The sequence below is a fragment of the Mixophyes fleayi genome, chromosome 3 (genome assembly GCF_038048845.1).
Source record: "Mixophyes fleayi isolate aMixFle1 chromosome 3, aMixFle1.hap1, whole genome shotgun sequence".
Lineage (NCBI taxonomy): Eukaryota > Metazoa > Chordata > Amphibia > Anura > Limnodynastidae > Mixophyes > Mixophyes fleayi.
This window is the reverse complement of record NC_134404.1, coordinates 75,156,552-75,176,168: the sequence shown is the minus strand read 5'-3', so window position 1 is coordinate 75,176,168 and position 19,617 is coordinate 75,156,552. Positions and strand designations below refer to the sequence as shown.

General features: G+C 39.2%; 1 protein-coding gene across 2 annotated transcripts in view; it reads left to right on the top strand.

Annotated features, from left to right (window-relative positions):
- The window catches only part of ACSL3 (acyl-CoA synthetase long chain family member 3), a 69,600-nt gene that overhangs the window by 42,477 nt on the left and 7,506 nt on the right, over positions 1–19,617 (top strand). For both annotated transcript variants that reach the window (XM_075201849.1, XM_075201848.1), the window contains exons 5-13: positions 5,518–5,650; positions 9,264–9,411; positions 10,346–10,469; positions 11,874–11,945; positions 12,775–12,914; positions 14,278–14,450; positions 15,046–15,120; positions 16,726–16,917; positions 18,448–18,562. In XM_075201849.1, coding sequence (XP_075057950.1) covers positions 5,518–5,650; positions 9,264–9,411; positions 10,346–10,469; positions 11,874–11,945; positions 12,775–12,914; positions 14,278–14,450; positions 15,046–15,120; positions 16,726–16,917; positions 18,448–18,562 — 1,172 coding nt within the window. The remainder of the gene's footprint in view (positions 1–5,517; positions 5,651–9,263; positions 9,412–10,345; positions 10,470–11,873; positions 11,946–12,774; positions 12,915–14,277; positions 14,451–15,045; positions 15,121–16,725; positions 16,918–18,447; positions 18,563–19,617) is intronic.

Genomic DNA, 19,617 nt, shown 5'->3' with positions numbered 1-19,617 from the left:
CCGAGATTGAGGAGAGAAGAAGAGGGAGAAGCAACTTAGGCTTATGAGAGGCCTGGCATAGTGCTGTAGTTAAAGCTATACCAAGGATCCCATATTTTGTGGAACGTGGGGACCTTGTCATGGAGGAGACTGGTCATATATTCCATGGATGCCGTGTGCCAAGTTCTTTTCATAACTCCCTCTTTAGAAGGTTGTGAGGCCTTCTTCCATTCACTAGCTATTTGTAACTTCGCTGCATTGTCGGATCAGCTTATCTGATGTCTTAGTAATGCCCTTGATAGGTTGGTAAAGGAGCACCGAGAGTGGATTCTTAGGCACGTTAATTGAGGTGACCTGTCGGACCAGAGATATAACATCGTCCCAGAATTTAGCCACCAGAGGGCAATCCCACCAAACAGGGAGAAAAGAGCCCACCGCCCCGCAATCACGCCAACATAAATTTGAGGTTTGGGGAAAGATAGCATGGAGCCTCTCAGGGACCATATACCATCTGGTGTAGACCTTGTATGAGTTTTCACGGATAGCTGTATTAATAGATGACCTTGAGATTTTTTCACGAATGAGCGACCATCTCTCCTTGTCTAGGGTCACTCCGAGATCCTGTTCCCAAGCCTGCTCAAACGGTTCCTTAGGAGGAAATGAGGAGGACACGAGGGAACTATACAGGATCGATATATAGCCACGGCGACCCGGGCTATAAATACAGTGCCTCTCAAAGGCTGTTGGCAACCGCAACCTAGATGAATGAGTCTGGGCTTGAATAAAGCTTTTAATTTGTATATAGTAAAAGTAAAGGTTGTTTGGAAGTGCATGTTTCTCACTCAGGTCTGTGAAAGACCGTGGAGCATGCTCTCCCATCAAATGAAGAAAACGGTCTATTCCTGCATTCCTCCAAGGGTAAGCAAAAGCATTGATGCACCTCTGTGGGAAACCAGGGTGTCTCCACAGCTGGGTGAGAGGCGAAGGATATGGGGCTAGTGTATATTTTTTGTTCAATTTGTCCCAAACCTCCAGTGTAAAACGGATGGAGGGCGTAACAAGGACTGAGGCTGGTCTGACACTCCTAGGAATCCAAGGTAGAAAGCGAACTCCTATATCTGGAGACATCAAATCTTAGATATCCACCCACCTCTTGGTTCCCAGTGGCGAGAGCCAAGAAATGAGATGAGTCAATTGTGTAGCTTGGTAATATTTGTCAAACAGGGGGAGACCCAGGCCACCATTATATTTAGATTTAGCTAGACAAAGTTTGCTGCGTCTGGGCCTCTTACCCTGCCATACAAACTCACCGCATATAGATTGGATGGAGCCCAAGAAAAAGTCAGGGACTTTAACCGGAAGGGTCTGAAATAAATATAAAAGTCTGGGTAAGATATTCATTTTGATGGCGTTGATCCTTCCGAACCACGAGATGTAAAGAGAACCCCAGGTCACGTTTTATTGTAGACAACAAAGGGGGGAAATTAGCTTGAAACAAATTTTCGTAGGAGTTTGTTATATAGACTCCCAGATAGCGGATTGCTTTGGGTCGCCACTGAAACTCAAAATTAAGCTCTAGGACTTTCTTTATGTGAGGTAAGAGATGTAGCGCAAGCGCTTCTGATTTGGAGTTATTTACTTTGTATCCGGAAAGAAAGCCGAAATTTTGTAATTCCATGAATAAATTGGGAAGAGAAGTTTGAGGTGATAATGTGAGAAGGACATCATCTGCAAACAACGATATCTTATATTGTCTACTCTTGACCTGGATCCCCCTCACATCTCGGTTCAGTCGAATCCGAGCAGCAAGTGGTTCGATGCATAGTGCATAGATAAGAGGGGAGAGAGGACAACCTTGTCTCGTCCCGTTCTTGATGCCAAACACGGAAGAGCTCAAACCATTTGTCGACACCGAGGAGGATGGGCTATGATATAAGGCTTGAATACCTTGAAGAAAATTGCCAAAGAATCCAAAGGATTGGAGGGTTTGAAACATAAATGGCCATGAGAGCCTATCAAAGGCTTTCTCTGCGTCTAACGCCAAGACAACAGAAGGAAGTTTGGTCTGATTTATGTAAGAAATCAGGTCTATAGTTCTTCTGGTATTGTCTTTCATTTTCTATTTTAATTCATTTTACCAACCTTGCAATTGTTTCTGCTGTACCTTTTCAAAGTATTTATACTAATTGTAAACAAAATGAGTAGTCCACAGGCAGTGCAGTATCAGAGACTGCTTAGGATCTCTTTTTAAATTTGGCTGCTTTCTTTTTATCTCACTTTTTGAAGTTCAGACAAAGGCTGGGTACACTCTACAGGTTTTTCATCTGATTATCGTGCCAATCACACGATAAATGATCATTTGGTCCTATATCGCATTAGTGTCTACTCGCCAATAATCATGTGTTAGCTTTCCAAAGCAAATCGTTTCGTTTGATTGTATATAAATGGACCAAAAATCTCTATAAATGATGGAATGATGTTGAGAAAATTTTTGAAGTGTGTCTGCAATCATGGCCAGCAGTATAGGCAGATCTCCAAAGAGTTTACAGAGTCACAACCTTTTCAGCAGGTGGTTATGACAGATGAAGAGCACCGATCTGAAGGGAAGTCTTGTAAAACGTGTATCGTGTGTACAAGTAAATCGATATGCTGATTGGGCCTTTGAGTCGTTGGCAAAATTGTTAACTATCTTATTGGGTGAAAATTTTCTGTAGTGTGTACCCAGCCTAAGACAGAAAAACAAAGATACAATAAAAAAAAACACCTACTCTTTGCTAAAAAAGAAAATACAGTTACTTATAATGCAAAGGAAAATGTTGATATAGAGCTTGTCCTTTGGAGGTGCTGGGTGGCATATGACTGCTGCTGGTGCTCTAGCGTCAGTCTCTAGGACTGCTGAGTGGATAGGGGGATATAACTAACTTTTTAACTAGGTACGTTCGGGAGAGACTACATCCCTCCATACAGCGTACTGATATCTCCATTGCCCACCAGTATCAAGATTCAAATTTTCTCTTTAGGGATGCCAGTCTTCTACCTCTGGTCTCCCCAGAGACCTATGATGCAGTGCCACCACCTGCCTGTCTGATTTAAGACCAGCCACAAAAAGACTTCTATGGGTATGCTTCACATAAATTGCTAGCTAGAGACTGCCTGTCTTCAGCTATACAGGAAAGAAGTCAACGGGAGGAGGGGGTGGCCTTTATATGTTTCTTTCCCAAGTGTTTCCAAAATGTATTTTAAAATTATGCGTGTTTGTGTTTTAAAAAGCAAAATAGATAACTCTTGGTCTTGGGGACCATTGTCCATTATGCTCAGGCTAATGGGGCGGAGTTTAAAGGAGTAATTACTACTTGACTACAATGAAAACCCTTTATGAAGCCATATAGAAAACACCAAATTAAATCTCTCAATTTTTTTTTTTTGTGCCTCAAGGTTTGGAAGTTCATTCAATACTGATTATGAGCTCTGGGTAAATAGAAAATGGGGGAAAAATGTATTATCAATTGTCGTTCACTTGACAACTCAAGAAGTGTGTCCAGATGTCGGACTATATTTTATAATTAGCCTGTTTGGCTCAATACATAGAGCATTTCTCGTTAATTTCTGTAGGGATAATAGCACACCTATGGAAACACAATTGAAATGAATGGGTCCGCTCATTTCAAAGCTTGTACTTTCATTAAAGGTCTTTTGAACTTTCTTCATCTCACTGGTTTCTAAAACTAGTGAACACATTTTTGATTTCCACAGTGGTTTACTAAATCAATGTTTCATAGGTTCGCTTGTTCTATACTTTTTACTGAGAAGTCGGACTTATCGATTTCTAGACCTTTTTTTTGTGGCATAGGAGGAGGTACTTGGCTATTGATTTATAGGTCCATTTGTCTTTGATTGTCTATCATCCTACAATTACTGTTGCTTGTGATCTATTGTAGTTGGTCAGTTGATTATTATCTATATTTCTGTTGTAAAGTGACAACACTTTCTGCAGCACTACTGAATATAATAACGATCACATAATTACACAGTGCAGCATCTGCGCTCAGACTCGCGGTAACTGTCGTCAATCATATATCGCTGTCTGCTATTCAGCTGTTTGTGTTTTTCTTGCCGTAATCTCCACTGACCACAGAGGCAGCTGATTCATTAATGTTATTCAGGACATGAACATATTAATCTGGTTCGCACAGCACGCATATGCTGTGTACTTTTCATCTGATGTGTAATACGCTTCTATCTAATCATCTGGCGGCGGAAAAATGTATTGCAGGGAATTTCAATAATATACTTTGGGAAACATGCACTGCAATGTTTTCTAAAAAAAAGTTGCAGTACGCAATATTTACTATCTTTTGGTTTTGGAAGACAATTTGACTCGTGCTAAATCTGCATTTCATGTGTAAAGCATAAAAATTGTTGAGTTTTAATTGTCCTCAAATCTAAATATTGTCTCAGATTGATGTGTTTGCTACTGTACAGTGTTTTGGCTTTTGAAATTGCTGCTGTTTTTTAGAACTCACGTAAAACATCCATATAGGTATTAAATCTATAGAATTGGTATCTGTGTCCTTAAGTGCTAAGAATTGGAGGTGCTGTTTTGTTTTGTGCACCAATGTTCTAGTGAGTTGAATCTTTGCCAGTTCTAGCAGCCTATATTTACAAATCCTACCTTACACTAATTGTTCTTATTCTGGCCAGCATAGTCTCTACATAAACAGTCTGTTTTATATAATATGTATAGTTTGAATTATACCGGTGCAAGGAATATTATTTGGGTGTTAAAAGAAAAACTGGTGGAGGGGAGGGGGTACCGAAATGCTCCACAGGTCACTGTATATTAATGGTAATAGTAGTAATAACTCTAAATATGGTTAGACTTGGGTTGTTTTTTTTTACTCGCAAAACCGGTATCCAGGGTTAACTAATACACACACCTATCAGCCTTTAGTATTAAGTTTGTTTCTATTTTTTTGAAAATCTAGTTAAATATGTAGCTACTGTTACTCTCTATAATACATTTATTATCATCATCACCATTTATTTATTTAGCGCCACCAATTTTGCAGTGCTGTACAGAGAATATTTGTCACTTACATCAGTCCTTGCCCCATTGGGGCTTACAGTCTTACAGCCAATGTACCTACCAGGAAACCCACACAAACACAGGGAGAACATGCAAACTCACAGATAAGGTCCTGTTTGTGTATTTAACCCTTGACCATACTAAAGAACCTTGCTGCCCACGACATTAGGGAACATGTATTAAAATTGGTGCATGAGAAAAAGCAATTGGACTTTGTTATTTCATATAGCCCTATTTTGGTGGCTGCAGGCATCTCGATTCAAATTTTAAACCAACAAATCATTATGTTGAACATTATAATGGGTTCTACTCCTTGCTTAAAATATATAATGCTGTTGCAAGTTTCCTTAATATTGCTATGTGGTTTAGCAGCAGAGTGGCATTTACACAGGTTTTTGACTTGTTAAACTTGTCCTAAGGCTAAGGACGCTGTTTTTCCTTTTATTCCACAGAGCATCCTTCCTCAGGTGCCTCTACTAAAGCATATCATTCTAGTGGATGGCAGCAGCACACAGCAGACGGGCTACCCCAGTAACATCACTGTGCACAGTATGGCGGCAGTACAGGCACTGGGGGCAAAGCAGGGTAAGTAAATGTACATTTAAAATGCACCTTTCCCCTTTATAAAATAAAGTAGGTGTAAGGTTTCAGAAGCAAATATTTACTTTGTATTCCAGACATAATGCATGTAAAGCTGGAGGCAGAATTCTTGTCTAACTTTGCCAGCCACATGTGGCCAAATAGGAGTGTGGCCTTGGTACTCAAGCTGTGCCACAGGGTCCGTCCATCCAGCTTTGTTAATTTCTGTGCCCTGTATTGACATTTAATAGGCCTGATTACTGTGAGGAATGGCATGCTAATTTACATATTATTCCTCTGACTGTCATAAAGCAGGAGTTTAAATACACTTACTGTTTCACCAGATGCTTTTCACGTTAAACTTTTATGTTTTAGGTTTAATGGTCATTTTTACATTTATATGAAGTGGTGTCAGTTGATATCCACAGTCATTTCTTACTATTTGATCCTAGGTGTATTAAAGACTATAATATTCTGTTTACACCACATCCCATTTACACCATTTAAACCTTGCTTGATGCCAGTATTTTTATTTATTTTGTAAAAGATTAATTTTAAGGAATCATTCAGTTATTGGTCACTTTTTCTATAATGGTACACTCACTGTAACTATTATGGTAGCTTGTCATGCATGAAAAAGAAGCTCTGTATTTGTTAATAGTAATGCACAAACATATAAAAAAACAAAAAGCAAACAAACAATTGGTGACTACTCCTATTGGATAGTTTTACACTAATGACCTTTTGTGCAATCACAATAGTGTGTGGTCCTCCACGTAGTATACAAGTGTGGTAGCCTTTATCAGGAAACCCGACATCCAAAACCATAAAGGTGAATAAAATAAATCATCAATGCTGTTTGCTGAATGTAATAGACAAAGACATGATGATGAATGTCTCCTCCTACAGTCACTATAAGAAGTCCCAAGCATGCCAGATAATATTACTCATGCCTATCTATCGTTGTCACGAACACGCTCCCAGCTCCGTGACTTTGGGTGTTTGCTGTATGAGGTTACACACGATTCCAGACTGCAGTCTCTCTCACCTATCACACAGGTTATAGACCTACTGAATCCCCCCCCCCACAACAGCGCTCACATCTCCACACACTTCAGGTTTGTCACCACCTTATTGCTGGAAGGGTATGCTGGGACTTGTAGTTTCACAACACCTGGAGTTCCACAGGTTAGCCAAGCCTGTGTTAGAGTATCAAGGACACCACTTATTAATTTTTATAGATTTAATATACAAAGATACAGGGCATTCTGATAAAAAAAAAAAAAAACAATTAATGAACAATTGACATAACATACACAAGCAAAGCAGTTTGAATGTAACCCCTTTTATTTTGGAGTATAACTTACATGAGTTGTATAATCTGTGCCATGGGAAATTGGCTAGGAAGATGGACAGGTTATCAATGTGGATTGATTTTCCCAAAAGACTGACAATTTGTAACTGGTCTCAGTTTTTTAAAGACACAATTACACCTTTAACACATCCCGGGGGTTGTGGTTTGTGATACTTTTTTCAATCACCATTTGCATGTTGTCTGATTTACTACCCAATTCTACTATGTGACCTAACTTTTCTGTGGAGCATCACACATACTCAATTTTATTATTAATAAATTCCCTATGAATTTGTCCATCTTTTGATACCAAACACGCCTAGCTATAGGGCATCAGTTGAGATTATACTCCATTTCCTCCACTTCTCTGTGTGGCAGAATTCTTAATTTGACATAGGAGCTGCCCTTCATCATACTATTGAGGAATATGTGGTTCATCACTACTTTTATTGATTTTAAGTGGCATATTTTAAAACTGAATTATTCTTGTCTATATACTATAGCCAAGTCAGCACATGGTCTCTTTGAGCCAGACACCATGCTGAGCGGTTCCTAAAAGTCTATTCAGGTGTTAAAACTCCATCCTAGCCAAGGATATATCTCACCGCAGGGGCCTTTGAAGCTGCTACAGGTGACACTGCGATCCTCTAACTCTGGAATGTGCTGAGCCACTGAATACAGACACACACAGACTCTCTGGCTTCACATTTTACACTTTAGTAGCTTAACTTATCAATGGATTCATTTGATATACCATATTTACACTGCAGTTATTTGGGCCTTATTCCCCACAATTATGTGATGGGTTAACCCTTATAAATAACTAAGTTCTCTATGTTCACGACAATCATCATAGATGTAAACCTATGACAAAGCTGTGGTGATTACAGTACAATTGAGAGTGCTGGGATTTCCTCATGTTGCTACTCAAAGCCAGCTCATCCTTTCCTTGTCCTGTAATCTAGGTGTATGTCTATGATGACACCTATTGCTTCAGTAATTTAGTTTCTGGGATTTACTGAATGCATTATTTCTCTTCAGTAATCACTGTGCATGCTGGCAGTGAGGGTTAATTTCTACGGATTAGAGGATATCCCAATGCTAAGCTTCCTCACACAAAGCAGGAAATCCAGAATCATCCAAGCAAATGATTAACTTGGTATATCCCACCCATCCCCCTCTGGTCGTATTGTACAGACTCTCATTTCATGTGAACAGATGCAGTCTCAGGGACCCATACATCTGGTACAAATTACATAAAATGATTAGCTCATTTACTACATTTTGTTCCCAGCACCAACTGGTGCCTGACACGCTTACAACACATGTTAACATACTCGATGATGCTGAGGTTTTGGATTCTGTATTGGTATTCTAACAATCAGTGATTCCTCTGCAGACAGGGAGCATGTAGTAATAGCCGTATGTAAAGAAAGATCAGGGTGACTGCACCAATGGGATGGTGGGCTGTGTATAATACTTGTAGAGGGAACGCAGTGTTATGCACCCCTTAGTTTGTGGTTATTGGGCTATTAGAGGTGACCTTCAAGTGTCATGTTATGGTTTCTGCACCTTCTGGCAGGGTCTGTCATATAGGTAATATTATAGCTTGGTTACTACATTAGTCATGTAAAAGTGGACACACATGAACAAAGCTGTTTTGCCTGCACTACAATGCACATTAAACGTTTCTTAAACCCATAGTCATAAGATGACAGCTGCTATTGTGCATCAGTCATGGTTAAACTTAAGTCCTCCAGGATTTGCCAGTAACCACAATCATCCTCCTTGGCAAGCAACAAGCATTTATCTAGCACTGTCAAATTGGTCCAGGTGATTTAAGATGCATGCGATACATGCGTTTACCAGGTCATTTACTCAACTGTGAAGTCTCAATGTGTCTAATGGTGTTCTCCTGCATATGAGTGTTCCTGATTTAAACAAGCAGAGTGAGCGATTTAGTCTCTAATTGTGGGAGGGGCTTCAACATTCGCTCTACCAGTTTGTCAGGTGAGCAAGACTAGTAAACAGAAGAGTGCTGGACTCAGTCAGCCAGCTAGCAGGACAGCCTGATAAGCATCTGATTTGCATTGTCTTTGCCTCCAGTAAAGCCAAAGGATAGCTGCATGACCACTACACTTTTATGTATTGTGGTATATGGCAGTTACTACCTTTTTTACCGTGTTTGTTTTTATACCAGAATAATAAACACATTGATGTGTTGAGTCTCTTTCATGAATGACACTTGTCATTACTTTTCCACAGTAAACAAGCAGTCCTCCCCTTTGCCACATGACATTGCGGTCATCATGTACACAAGTGGCTCTACTGGCATACCCAAAGGAGTGATGATCTCTCATAGTAACATAATAGCTGGCATAACTGGGATGGCACAGAGGATAACAAACCTGGGGTAAGTTCTGATGACCGTAGTACGTTTATCACGCATCCATTTTTATTTCTTATAGCCACATTGTTGATGTGACCCAACATCTTGTAGTTTTATTTACCAGTTAAATAAAAATAATTTAAGGGCAGTGTATAATAGAAAAATACATCTCTAAGAATTATTTTTGTTTGCAAACCTAATAAGGCGCTTTGGAACATGTAGGCAAGATGGTGTAATCGCTGTACGCCTGACAATACAAGAAAAGGTTGTCTTGTTTTTTTTAATGTCTCTGCAAGGATTATTAGTAGCAGATGTATAATCTTAGTCGCTGCTCTGTTTAACAGCACTCTTAAATAGTAAAACATTTCACAGGTCCATTTACATCCATTGTGAAGCGTAAAGCAATCTCTGCAGTTGAAAAACAAAACCAGCTGGGTTTTTTTTTTGGGGGGGGGGGGGGGTTGTGTGCGTTTGTTTTTTAAGCTGAATAGTGATCATTTTAGGCTTTAAAGAGGTTCTCTAGTTTAACCCCCTGACCCTTTACCAGGCACTCTTCCAGCCAGTCCCACAAAAGTAGTGCCACCCTCCTTCCATATCCAGCTAAAAGATATGTAGTTCTGAGGAGAGAAGGGACGGAGGTGATCCAGTCTCATAATGATAGGAAGAAGACTATCTAAGAATCAGAAGATACCATGTATAAAAGGAGATAGTTTGTGACTGGAGGGAGACTGCAGTGTTACTTAAAGTTCTGATAGTCTCCCAACAGATACTGTAGGAACTTGTACAGATAAAATTAAATGCATGGTATGAACATGAATATTGGAAGTATATATATTTTTTTATACAGATGTATATAATATAAAGACATTAACAAAACAATGGTGAGCAATGGGTGTGACCAGTTGATTTCCCCCCCCTCGGTTTCTGTGCTACTGAATACAACCTTTCATTGTTGCAGAGAGACGGATACATACATTGGTTACTTACCTTTGGCCCATGTGTTGGAGCTGAGTGCAGAGTTGGTTTGTCTGTCTCGTGGTTGCGGTGTGGGCTATTCTTCACCACAGACCCTTTCAGATCAGGTAAGTAATCTGGGCTGCAGTTCATTTTAACTTGCTAATCAAAACAGACAATGTCAAAGGGCCACCTAAATACAAGATCTAATTCAAGTATTCCTGAATCTATGTGAATATTCCTATTTCTTGACAAAATTTTACTACTTTTCTTTTTATTTACAATGTATGTTTTATTAGAGGGAAACTAATATTTTCATACTGACTGAAGGCAGGAAGTCTGCCTGAATAAACCCTCGCCCCCCACGATCACAGCTTTATCTTGTATATCTTCAGTTCAGATGAGCGCCTGAAACTTTTGCACATATGCTTGTAAATATAACTTACTAATATTTATTTTAAATGTATTTTAGAGCTAGTGGTTCTTTTACATTTCAAATTGATAACAAATGCTGAAGTAATTTCTCCCAGTGAAATGTATGCTTTAGGTGTTTGAGTGCTCCATGCAATAACAGTTGTGGGATGGAATGGTATTCTCCCTGGTGAACAGTCCAATGCTAAACTTATCCTGAGTATTCTTTTGAAGTATGAGGACTTTCCCCCTGTTACCAAGCAGTAAGGCGTGTTGAAGTGATAATTACATGGGAGTTACAGGGTATAGACCTGGAGCACATATAAAGGTGCCCATACATGCTGTAGTTTGACGGTCAAGTGAATCTGTTAATACTTTACAAATCGTAGTGTAAATTAGTTTGAAAAGACCGCTGGTGCCAATCCACATTAGATATAGATGCAGTTGGACAAAGGCCACCATGTATGTGGTCAGAAATAATAGAACCACATTGGATTTCAGCCTTTCAACCAAGTGTCAAACAGCTGGATCTTTCCCATGTACGCATGTGGCCACATCGGGCAGAGATCCAGCCGCTCTTCAGTAGAGCCACATTACCCTGTGTTAGAATCACCATTCACCAGTGAGACAATGAGGGAGGACTATTGTTACTAATTATTATGTACTTATTTGTAGATCAAAAACCTAATAAGTTATTTTTAGTAGTTTACTTTCCTGAATTGTATTTTTGTTCGGCAATTTTGCCTGGCTCTCATGGTTCATTTGGAAAGCAGTGTAACCGGAGACTCTATCACGACACTGCAATCTAATCTCTATATTTATTTGGAACGGTTTTCAAGAACATCTATGGAATATAGGAACATTGGGTTCCGTTGTTGTGGTTTGAGAGAGAAGAATGTTCTGTGAGGCCCTTTATCTAAAGAAACATGATGAGCGATGAGTCAGTGTAACATGCACGTGTATAGGGAACATTGTAATGACGCAAAGCATGTGGTACTTGCTGCTTATATTTTCTTTACCCTAAACAGCTGTCATCCTTTTGTATACACCTGTATTTATAAGATCATAACTTCTGAATTTTTTTTTTCTTTATTTTTAAAAAAAATCTTTTTTTTTTTTAGTCCACTAAGATCAAGAAAGGAAGCAAAGGGGATGCATCAGAACTTCAACCAACTCTGATGGCCGCTGTCCCTGTAAGTGGCGTTTCGTAAAAAAAAAAAAAAAAAAACCACACTCCAAAAATGTCCTCTACCCTCACCCTCATGATTACTGTAAGCTAGCTGCCCTGACGTTAGACTGACTCAGTGTTCACATTTGTAGTACAAAGTGTGAAGAGCTACAGGTACAAATATTTACAAAGATGTCCTGCAAGCCTGTGCAATGAGTGATAATACCACAGTGCATGCATCAAATGTTTCTTATGTAGTGCCCCCTCCTCCCCACACATTCACGTGTTATGAGAGTTCTTTAAAAAAGAAAATGTAACTACTCATACTTCGGTACAATACAAATATGAGGAATAAATGCAATTGTGCTTTTACTTGATGAGCTTTGTGAGTACAAAACGTGGGAGGATTATACAGTATTCAATAAAAGAAATTACTATTCTATGCACAGTAAAGAACAAAAGCACATGGAATAGTCCGACACTGGTTCATATAGATATTAATGAAATATTTAGAACATGTAAACAAACTAAAAATATTTGAAGCACATGACGAGACTGGCCATTAGTATGAAGATGAAAAGTGCAAACCCCAAATAATTGCTGCAGAAGGTTAATTTCCACTTCTTCTTCTTTTTCTTCTTTCTTTTAATAAATATAAATAACGTGATAAATATTTATGTAGTAGTGTGCCTCCAGAATTTCTTTGGGGTGGGTTTTGGTTTATTGCATGTGAAGAGCTCCTGCCTGCATCTGTGTTATACATATATGGTGTGGTGGCGTACATTGCAGTAACTGGATAGTTACTGTTGTACTAGTATTTGAACTCCTCTTGGTTACACACTATATATTTCTAGGAAATAATGGATCGCATTTATAAGAATGTCATGAGTAAAGTGGCCACCATGAGTCCAGTGCAGAGAAGTCTTTTCTGCGTTGCCTACAACTACAAAATGAAGCAGATCTCCAAAGGGTCCACCACGCCACTATGTGACAGGTATACCACCCTATTATTTATGTATGTATATATGTGAGTGTGTATGTGTGTGTGTGTATGTATGTATATATATGTATGTATGTATATATATATATATATATATATATATATATATATATATATATATATATATTTAGTGTAATATAATTTGTAATAGATATACTGTAAGTAGAATTATCCTTACACGGAAATTGTATTAAAAAAGAGGACATAAGGACATATTTCAGTGTATTTACATCGTGTTTGGATTTGAATAAATCGCATAATGCAGAGGTCCTCTTATTTCTCTGTCATTAAAGGACTCAAATGAAGCTGTAGGTCATAATATAGCTCCACTATTACTGTAAAATGTACTCTGAAAGTATATTGTGTAAACAGCTGTAAATAAAAGTTGCTGGGGTAAGAAGGCCATTGGGCTGGTCTATGAAAGATGAGGCCAAGGATGGTGCATTATGGCGTGACATGTAAAGTAAATTGCGAGGAAAGTGTTCAGACTTGGAGTCATCATCTGCATTCTAGGAAGTGGATTATTGCAGTGTGGGTCTGTTAATGGCTTCATGTGAAGTCTGGAGTTCACAAGATGAACCGCCTGTGTAGTGGTATAGTTACTGGTGGCTTTTCCTGTGCTGTGTCCTCTCCCAGCTGCTCTCTGGCAGAATGGAATTGTTCAGAGGAAGAGTTGACCCTGCAGGGTAAATAAACCTCACCCAGCATTTAGGTCTGTTTTAAATCCTGTATTATGTATAAGCGATTAGTGCAAACATGCTACTTATTTCCAGTACTGCCTACTAAGATCTGGTTTATCACACTAGTATGAATCGTCTACAAGCTCAATATCTACACAACGTATTAATGGATTTCCTGTTCTGAAGCTAGTGGGGTCATGGGTCAGTCCCCATTGGGTGTGATCTCTAAATTCTCTTATGGCTTATTAATTCTTGTAAATTCATTTCGCACTACCATAATGGGGACACTTGGAACAAAGTGTGTTTTAAACCAAACTAGTACATTCTTCATGTGTTTTTTTTTTGGGGTTTTTTTTTAAAGAAGGAAAACATGATGATACTCATATCTCGTATTGTTGCCAATGTTGCTTAGAAACCGCTGTTGTCTGTGATGGAAGGACTCCATTTGATTCTGATAGAAGATGTGCATGTATGACGGTATTTTGCGACTTATTGTGCACAGTGTAATTGTAGGACAGCACTGACTGATGGCATAGTTGTGCCTGGGCAGTGTCTGCGGGGATGTTCTGTATCGCCAGTAAAATAAAGATGGATTAGGAAGAAAATGATTCTCTGTATTCTGTTTACGTAGGAGTGCGAGCAATATAACTAAGACTGTCTATCTCTGGTCCTTCCAGGATTGTGTTTTGTAAAGTAAGAAAGTTACTAGGAGGGAAGATGCGGGTCCTGCTGTCTGGTGGTGCCCCGCTTTCTGCTGCCACCCAGCGCTTCATGAACATCTGCTTCTGCTGTCCAGTAGGGCAGGGATATGGCCTTACCGAAACATGTGGTGCCGGCAACATCACTGAAAGTGAGTGTGGACCCTACCAAGATAAAAGATTCAAAGTCATTCTTGTCGCTCACTAATAGTGTACCTTGTAGGTTCCTCATCTAAATGAGAACCTATACCAGGATTTGTATTACTGCTTGCACTTTATACGGTCTGTAATTCTGTTTAGAGTTTTGAGACTGGCACAGGGACTCTGTAATAACATATTGACGCTTTAAACAGGTGTTGCAAGTTAAAGTAGAAAGGAGCTGGGGCCGCTGGTGAAGGCTCAGAGGGCTAGGGCTATTAGTTGCCCATGATTGCTGTACTGTATAGTTGGGATTTTAATTTGTCAAACTGAATCCTGAGAATACAACGTTGTCTTTGTACCGTTTTTATGTGTATTTCCATTTGATTAGCTTTATATTTTTTAATTGAGTATATTCACTTAACAGTTTGAGTGCCTCATGCTCTATATTATTACCACACTGTTGCTTGGGGAAACGGCTATCATAATAATGTAGATAATGGTATTTTTCCGGCTTCCGCTCTGAGCAAACTGCAGTAGGAATGACATTCTATAAAGCAGATACTAGATCACTGATCTTTACTAATCTAAGGTTCATCTGTCTTTCAGTGTATGACTACAGTACAGGCAGAGTTGGAGCCCCTTTGGTCTGTTCTGAGATAAAGCTCAAGAACTGGGAAGAAGGTAAGTTAAGTAACATTGGGCTTGTCACTTTCAAGGTATTATGCTACATCTGGAATAGAAATGACTGTTTAAGTCATGTTTAATACAATGGAGTATATGGTAAAAATGTATGTATGTAAACATTTCAGAAGTTTGCCAGAGACCAAGATTTTAGCAAAAAAAAAATATAACCCTTATGGTGTCTATGGCGCTTGCTATAGGTACTGATCCATGGCAGCTGATAGAGATGTCAGTATCATATAGTAAAGAGTCTAGAATATGTACACTTAAAAACATGCACATCAGACCAAATAAAAGCAAAACTGGGATATTTAGGTTAACTTCTAAAGTGTATAGTCTCAAATTTTGGGATCCTCATAGATTGGCAAATATTAGCAAGATGGCATTAGTGGCACAAATTAAACATGTCGGTTACTACTAAACATTATTGATGTAATGCAAATTCAATAAGGAACAAAAGTCCCGGTTGTCAATAATGGATTTTATTGTACGCAATTGAGCTGCATGCTAATAAAAAACAAATACTGGCTTAATGAGATACGAGACAGGTTAGCAAATACTTGCAGATGGCCCTATGTCTCCAGCAGGTCTCCCAAAGCCTCTTCATTCCGTTAGTAACAACTTATGCAAAATCCGGTTTGAATGGAATCGTTTGGGACCAATTATCCATCCCATATGCAAATTGAGCGATGGACCCTGTAATATAGCAACACCGCCTTTCACATGTTCCATTGTGAATAACACAACTTCATTAGAGGGGTGGATAACCTATGTTGTGTGTTTTGTGGGAGCTATAAGATAGAAAGCACAGAAATTCACAAGAACATACAATATCTTGGCTTCTCTGATCTGGGAATTTACATGAATGTAAGACACACACCACACATAGGAATATTGCCAAATTGGGCCGATATGCTGCATTTACAGCTTCAAAATGATTGCCTTGCCCCCATAAGTCTGCTGCAATGCATTCACATCATTTTTGGGCATGCCTGTTAATCAGGTCAGTATAGGACTTACAGGACCCATTGTGTCCCTGTTGGACAGACTGAACTGTCCAGTTTGGCCACTTTAGTGTTTTACCAAAATGGATTCTGCGGTTTGGTGCTGGGAATGAGTGATGGTGTCAGCTACACAATTTTATTTTCTTTTATATTGATTAATGCATTTTTACATTTAAAGATAAACTTTAAAGTACTGGCTACATTCCAAATAATACCAATAGTTAATCAAGTGGGGAGTTTTTGTTTTAAGAATTAATTTTACAGTAAATAACATGTTGAGGAAAGTCCACATGCTTCAAAAATAGACTCTTATCAATGATTCTATCATTGAATATCGTTTATTTTTGTAGGCATTTTGGATTTCAACAAGTGATATATTGGCAGGAAATACAGTTCTGTGTTGTCATGAGGCATACTTTTTCCTAATGTGATGCTATTCCTAAATGCAGTTTCTCATTAGAAGATCTCCCAACATTTAGAAATGTGATAATATCCATGGGAATGATTATTTTACACACATTTCAATGTTGTATTTTGATGCTGGTGATAAGTTTCTTCACTGTGACGTTTTACCTAATGTATAACTCATTCCATCACACAGGAGGCTACTTTAACACTGACCAGCCGTACCCCAGAGGAGAGATCCTGATCGGTGGTCCCAACGTGACCATGGGATACTATAAAAATGAACTGAAGACCAAGGAGGACTTTTTTGTGGATAAAAATGGTCAACGCTGGTTCTGTACTGGGGATATTGGAGAATTCCACTCTGATGGCTGCTTAAAAATAATTGGTAAGTGTTGGTCAATACTCACAGCATCCGTACTCCTCACTAATTACAATGGTTTAGTTTTGATTTTTTTCAATAGTCACATTTCGGCCTACAACACAAGCTTATTGTAGAATATTTGATTGCTTTCCATGCAGTGCTGTGGTCTGGTATCATATTGTAACCAGCTATAACCTCTTTAGAGGAACTGGGGTACATGTGGAGAAGTTTGTGTAATTGATATGGACTTGGGACACTTGAGGCCAAATGTCAATAGCAAAGTGTGCAAAATTTTGTAGCCAAATGTAGACCGCTGCTCAATATTAGGAGTGTAATGTTTTCACCTCCATCTGCGCCTTTCTAGGGATGATTGTTCTCCACTTAGCACATCTGTACTGCTTAGTGTAGAACTCTAAGGGCTAGATTTACTAAGCTGCGGGTTTGAAAAAGTGGGGATGTTGCCTATAGCAACCAATCAGATTGTAGCTGTCATTTTGTAGAAGGTACTAAATAAATGAAAGCTAGAATCTGGTTGCTATAGGCAACATCCCCACTTTTTCAAACCCGCAGCTTAGTAAATCTAGCCCTAAGACTCTATGACAAAGAAACATCTGCACAACTGGGGAAAGAACATAAGTAATAGGTGGCTGTTATTACTTGTTTTACTGACCATCCTGAACACACACATAGAACGTATACTAATGTAGGTGGTATTTTTATTTTCATTTTTGCTACTACTACTAACCAATTATTTTAAAGTCACATTTAGATCTCAAAGCTATTGTTATACTAAACCATTTGTTATGTGTCTACAACCATTTTCTATTATGTACTTCTATTATATATTGAGTGTTCTACACAAAGAAGTGATTCTCTTTTGTTTTTAGCATGAAATGTTAAACCCAAATAAATAAAAACTCGCTATTTACGGTGATACATTAAGGTACCCATTTCCAGTTACTTTTCAATGCCTGTTAACAGCTCTGTTTTCCAGTAGTCTGTGTACTACTATAGACACAAATCAAATTGTTCCTGTAATTTAATGTTTCCTTAGCGCTCTGTTAATTGTAGCTGCTCTGTGTAATTCATAGGCTGTTCCAGTCACTACTAACAGAGCTGTCCATTAAACACATTGACCCAGAGTCTTAAGCTCTTAAACGTCTCTCCTCTGAAGTGTTAGTAGAGGGGGTACAAATTAGTATAATTGTAGTAATTGTATATATGTGTTGGAAATGCACACATTGGCGGCTGCTATATTGTGGCCTATCAACTCGGTACTACATAGTGGGCTGGTAGGTTGTATCTCATGAATGTTCATGAAATTACTGCCTCAGCTATGTAGTTCAGATATGGCCGTTTCATTCCGTCATACAGTATATGTCCTGTATAGCCTCAAGCATTGCAGAAAACAAAGAACAACTAATCGGGGTCTAAGTGTTTAAAGTGGCATTCTTAACATGTTCTGTGGCTGTAATCGCTTGTAACAAAAGGTATTTGCTTACAGAGAATATATTGGTAGAAGTTTTTCTTATAGTCTATTAATATGTCCTTTAGACAGAAAGAAAGACCTGGTGAAGCTCCAAGCAGGAGAATATGTTTCACTTGGGAAAGTGGAGGCCGCTTTGAAGAATCTCCCCATAGTGGACAACATCTGTGCATATGCAAACAGGTGAGAACAACCAGGGACTGAAACCAAGAGGACTAAGGGTTCAGTATATTGGTGAGCTGCTCTGTGATGGTGGTGCAGTGTGGGCTTTGGCTTATTGAGGATTCATAGAGTTTAAGTATTAAAATGTGTTTCTGGTTATTTCCCCAGACACATTCACAGAAGTATTAGAAAAAATTTAACCCCACTCTCAATTTGCGAGACGTTGGCTACAACAGGCAGCCTGCACGGTAGGAATGCAGGAGGAGAGTCTAGGGAAAGAAGTTACCCGCAAGTCATCTTGACGTGTGCGCTGCTAGCACTTCTTCTATCCCTATAGTAGTCATCTTGGCGTATGCCCTGGCAGCACTTCTTCTATCCCTATAGTAGTCATCTTGGCGTATGCCCTGGCAGAGCTTCTTCTATCCTTATAGTAGTCATCTTGGCGTATGCCCTGGCAGCACTTCTTCTATCCTTATAGTAGTCATCTTGGTGTATGCCCTGGCAGAGCTTCTTCTATCCTTATAGTGGTCATCTTGGCGTATGCCCTGGCAGCACTTCTTCTATCCTTTATAGTAGTCATCTTGGCGTATGCCCTGGCAGCACTTCTTCCATCCCTATACTAGTCATGTTGGCGTATGCCCTGGCAGCACTTCTTCCATCCCTATAGTAGTCATGTTGGCGTATGCCCTGGCAGCCCTTCTTCCATCCCTATACTAGTCATGTTGGCGTATGCCCTGGCAGCCCTTCTTCCATCCCTATACTAGTCATGTTGGCGTATGCCCTGACAGCCCTTCTTCCATCCCTATACTAGTCATGTTGGCGTATGTCCTGGCAGCACTTCTTCCATCCCTATACTAGTCATGTTAGCTCAGTTAGCCTTCTTATTGAAATATGTACACACAGGGATTTAAGTAGCATTTATCCAACCATCCAAATCCACGAGTTTCTGGACTATGACATGGCATAAACAAGATATGTGAAACGGATATGACTTTTGGAAAATAAATGGACATTAAATGGCTCGTTATTTCCCAAGAATAAAGCAAATGGTCCCAGCACCCTCCAGTTCCACCCCT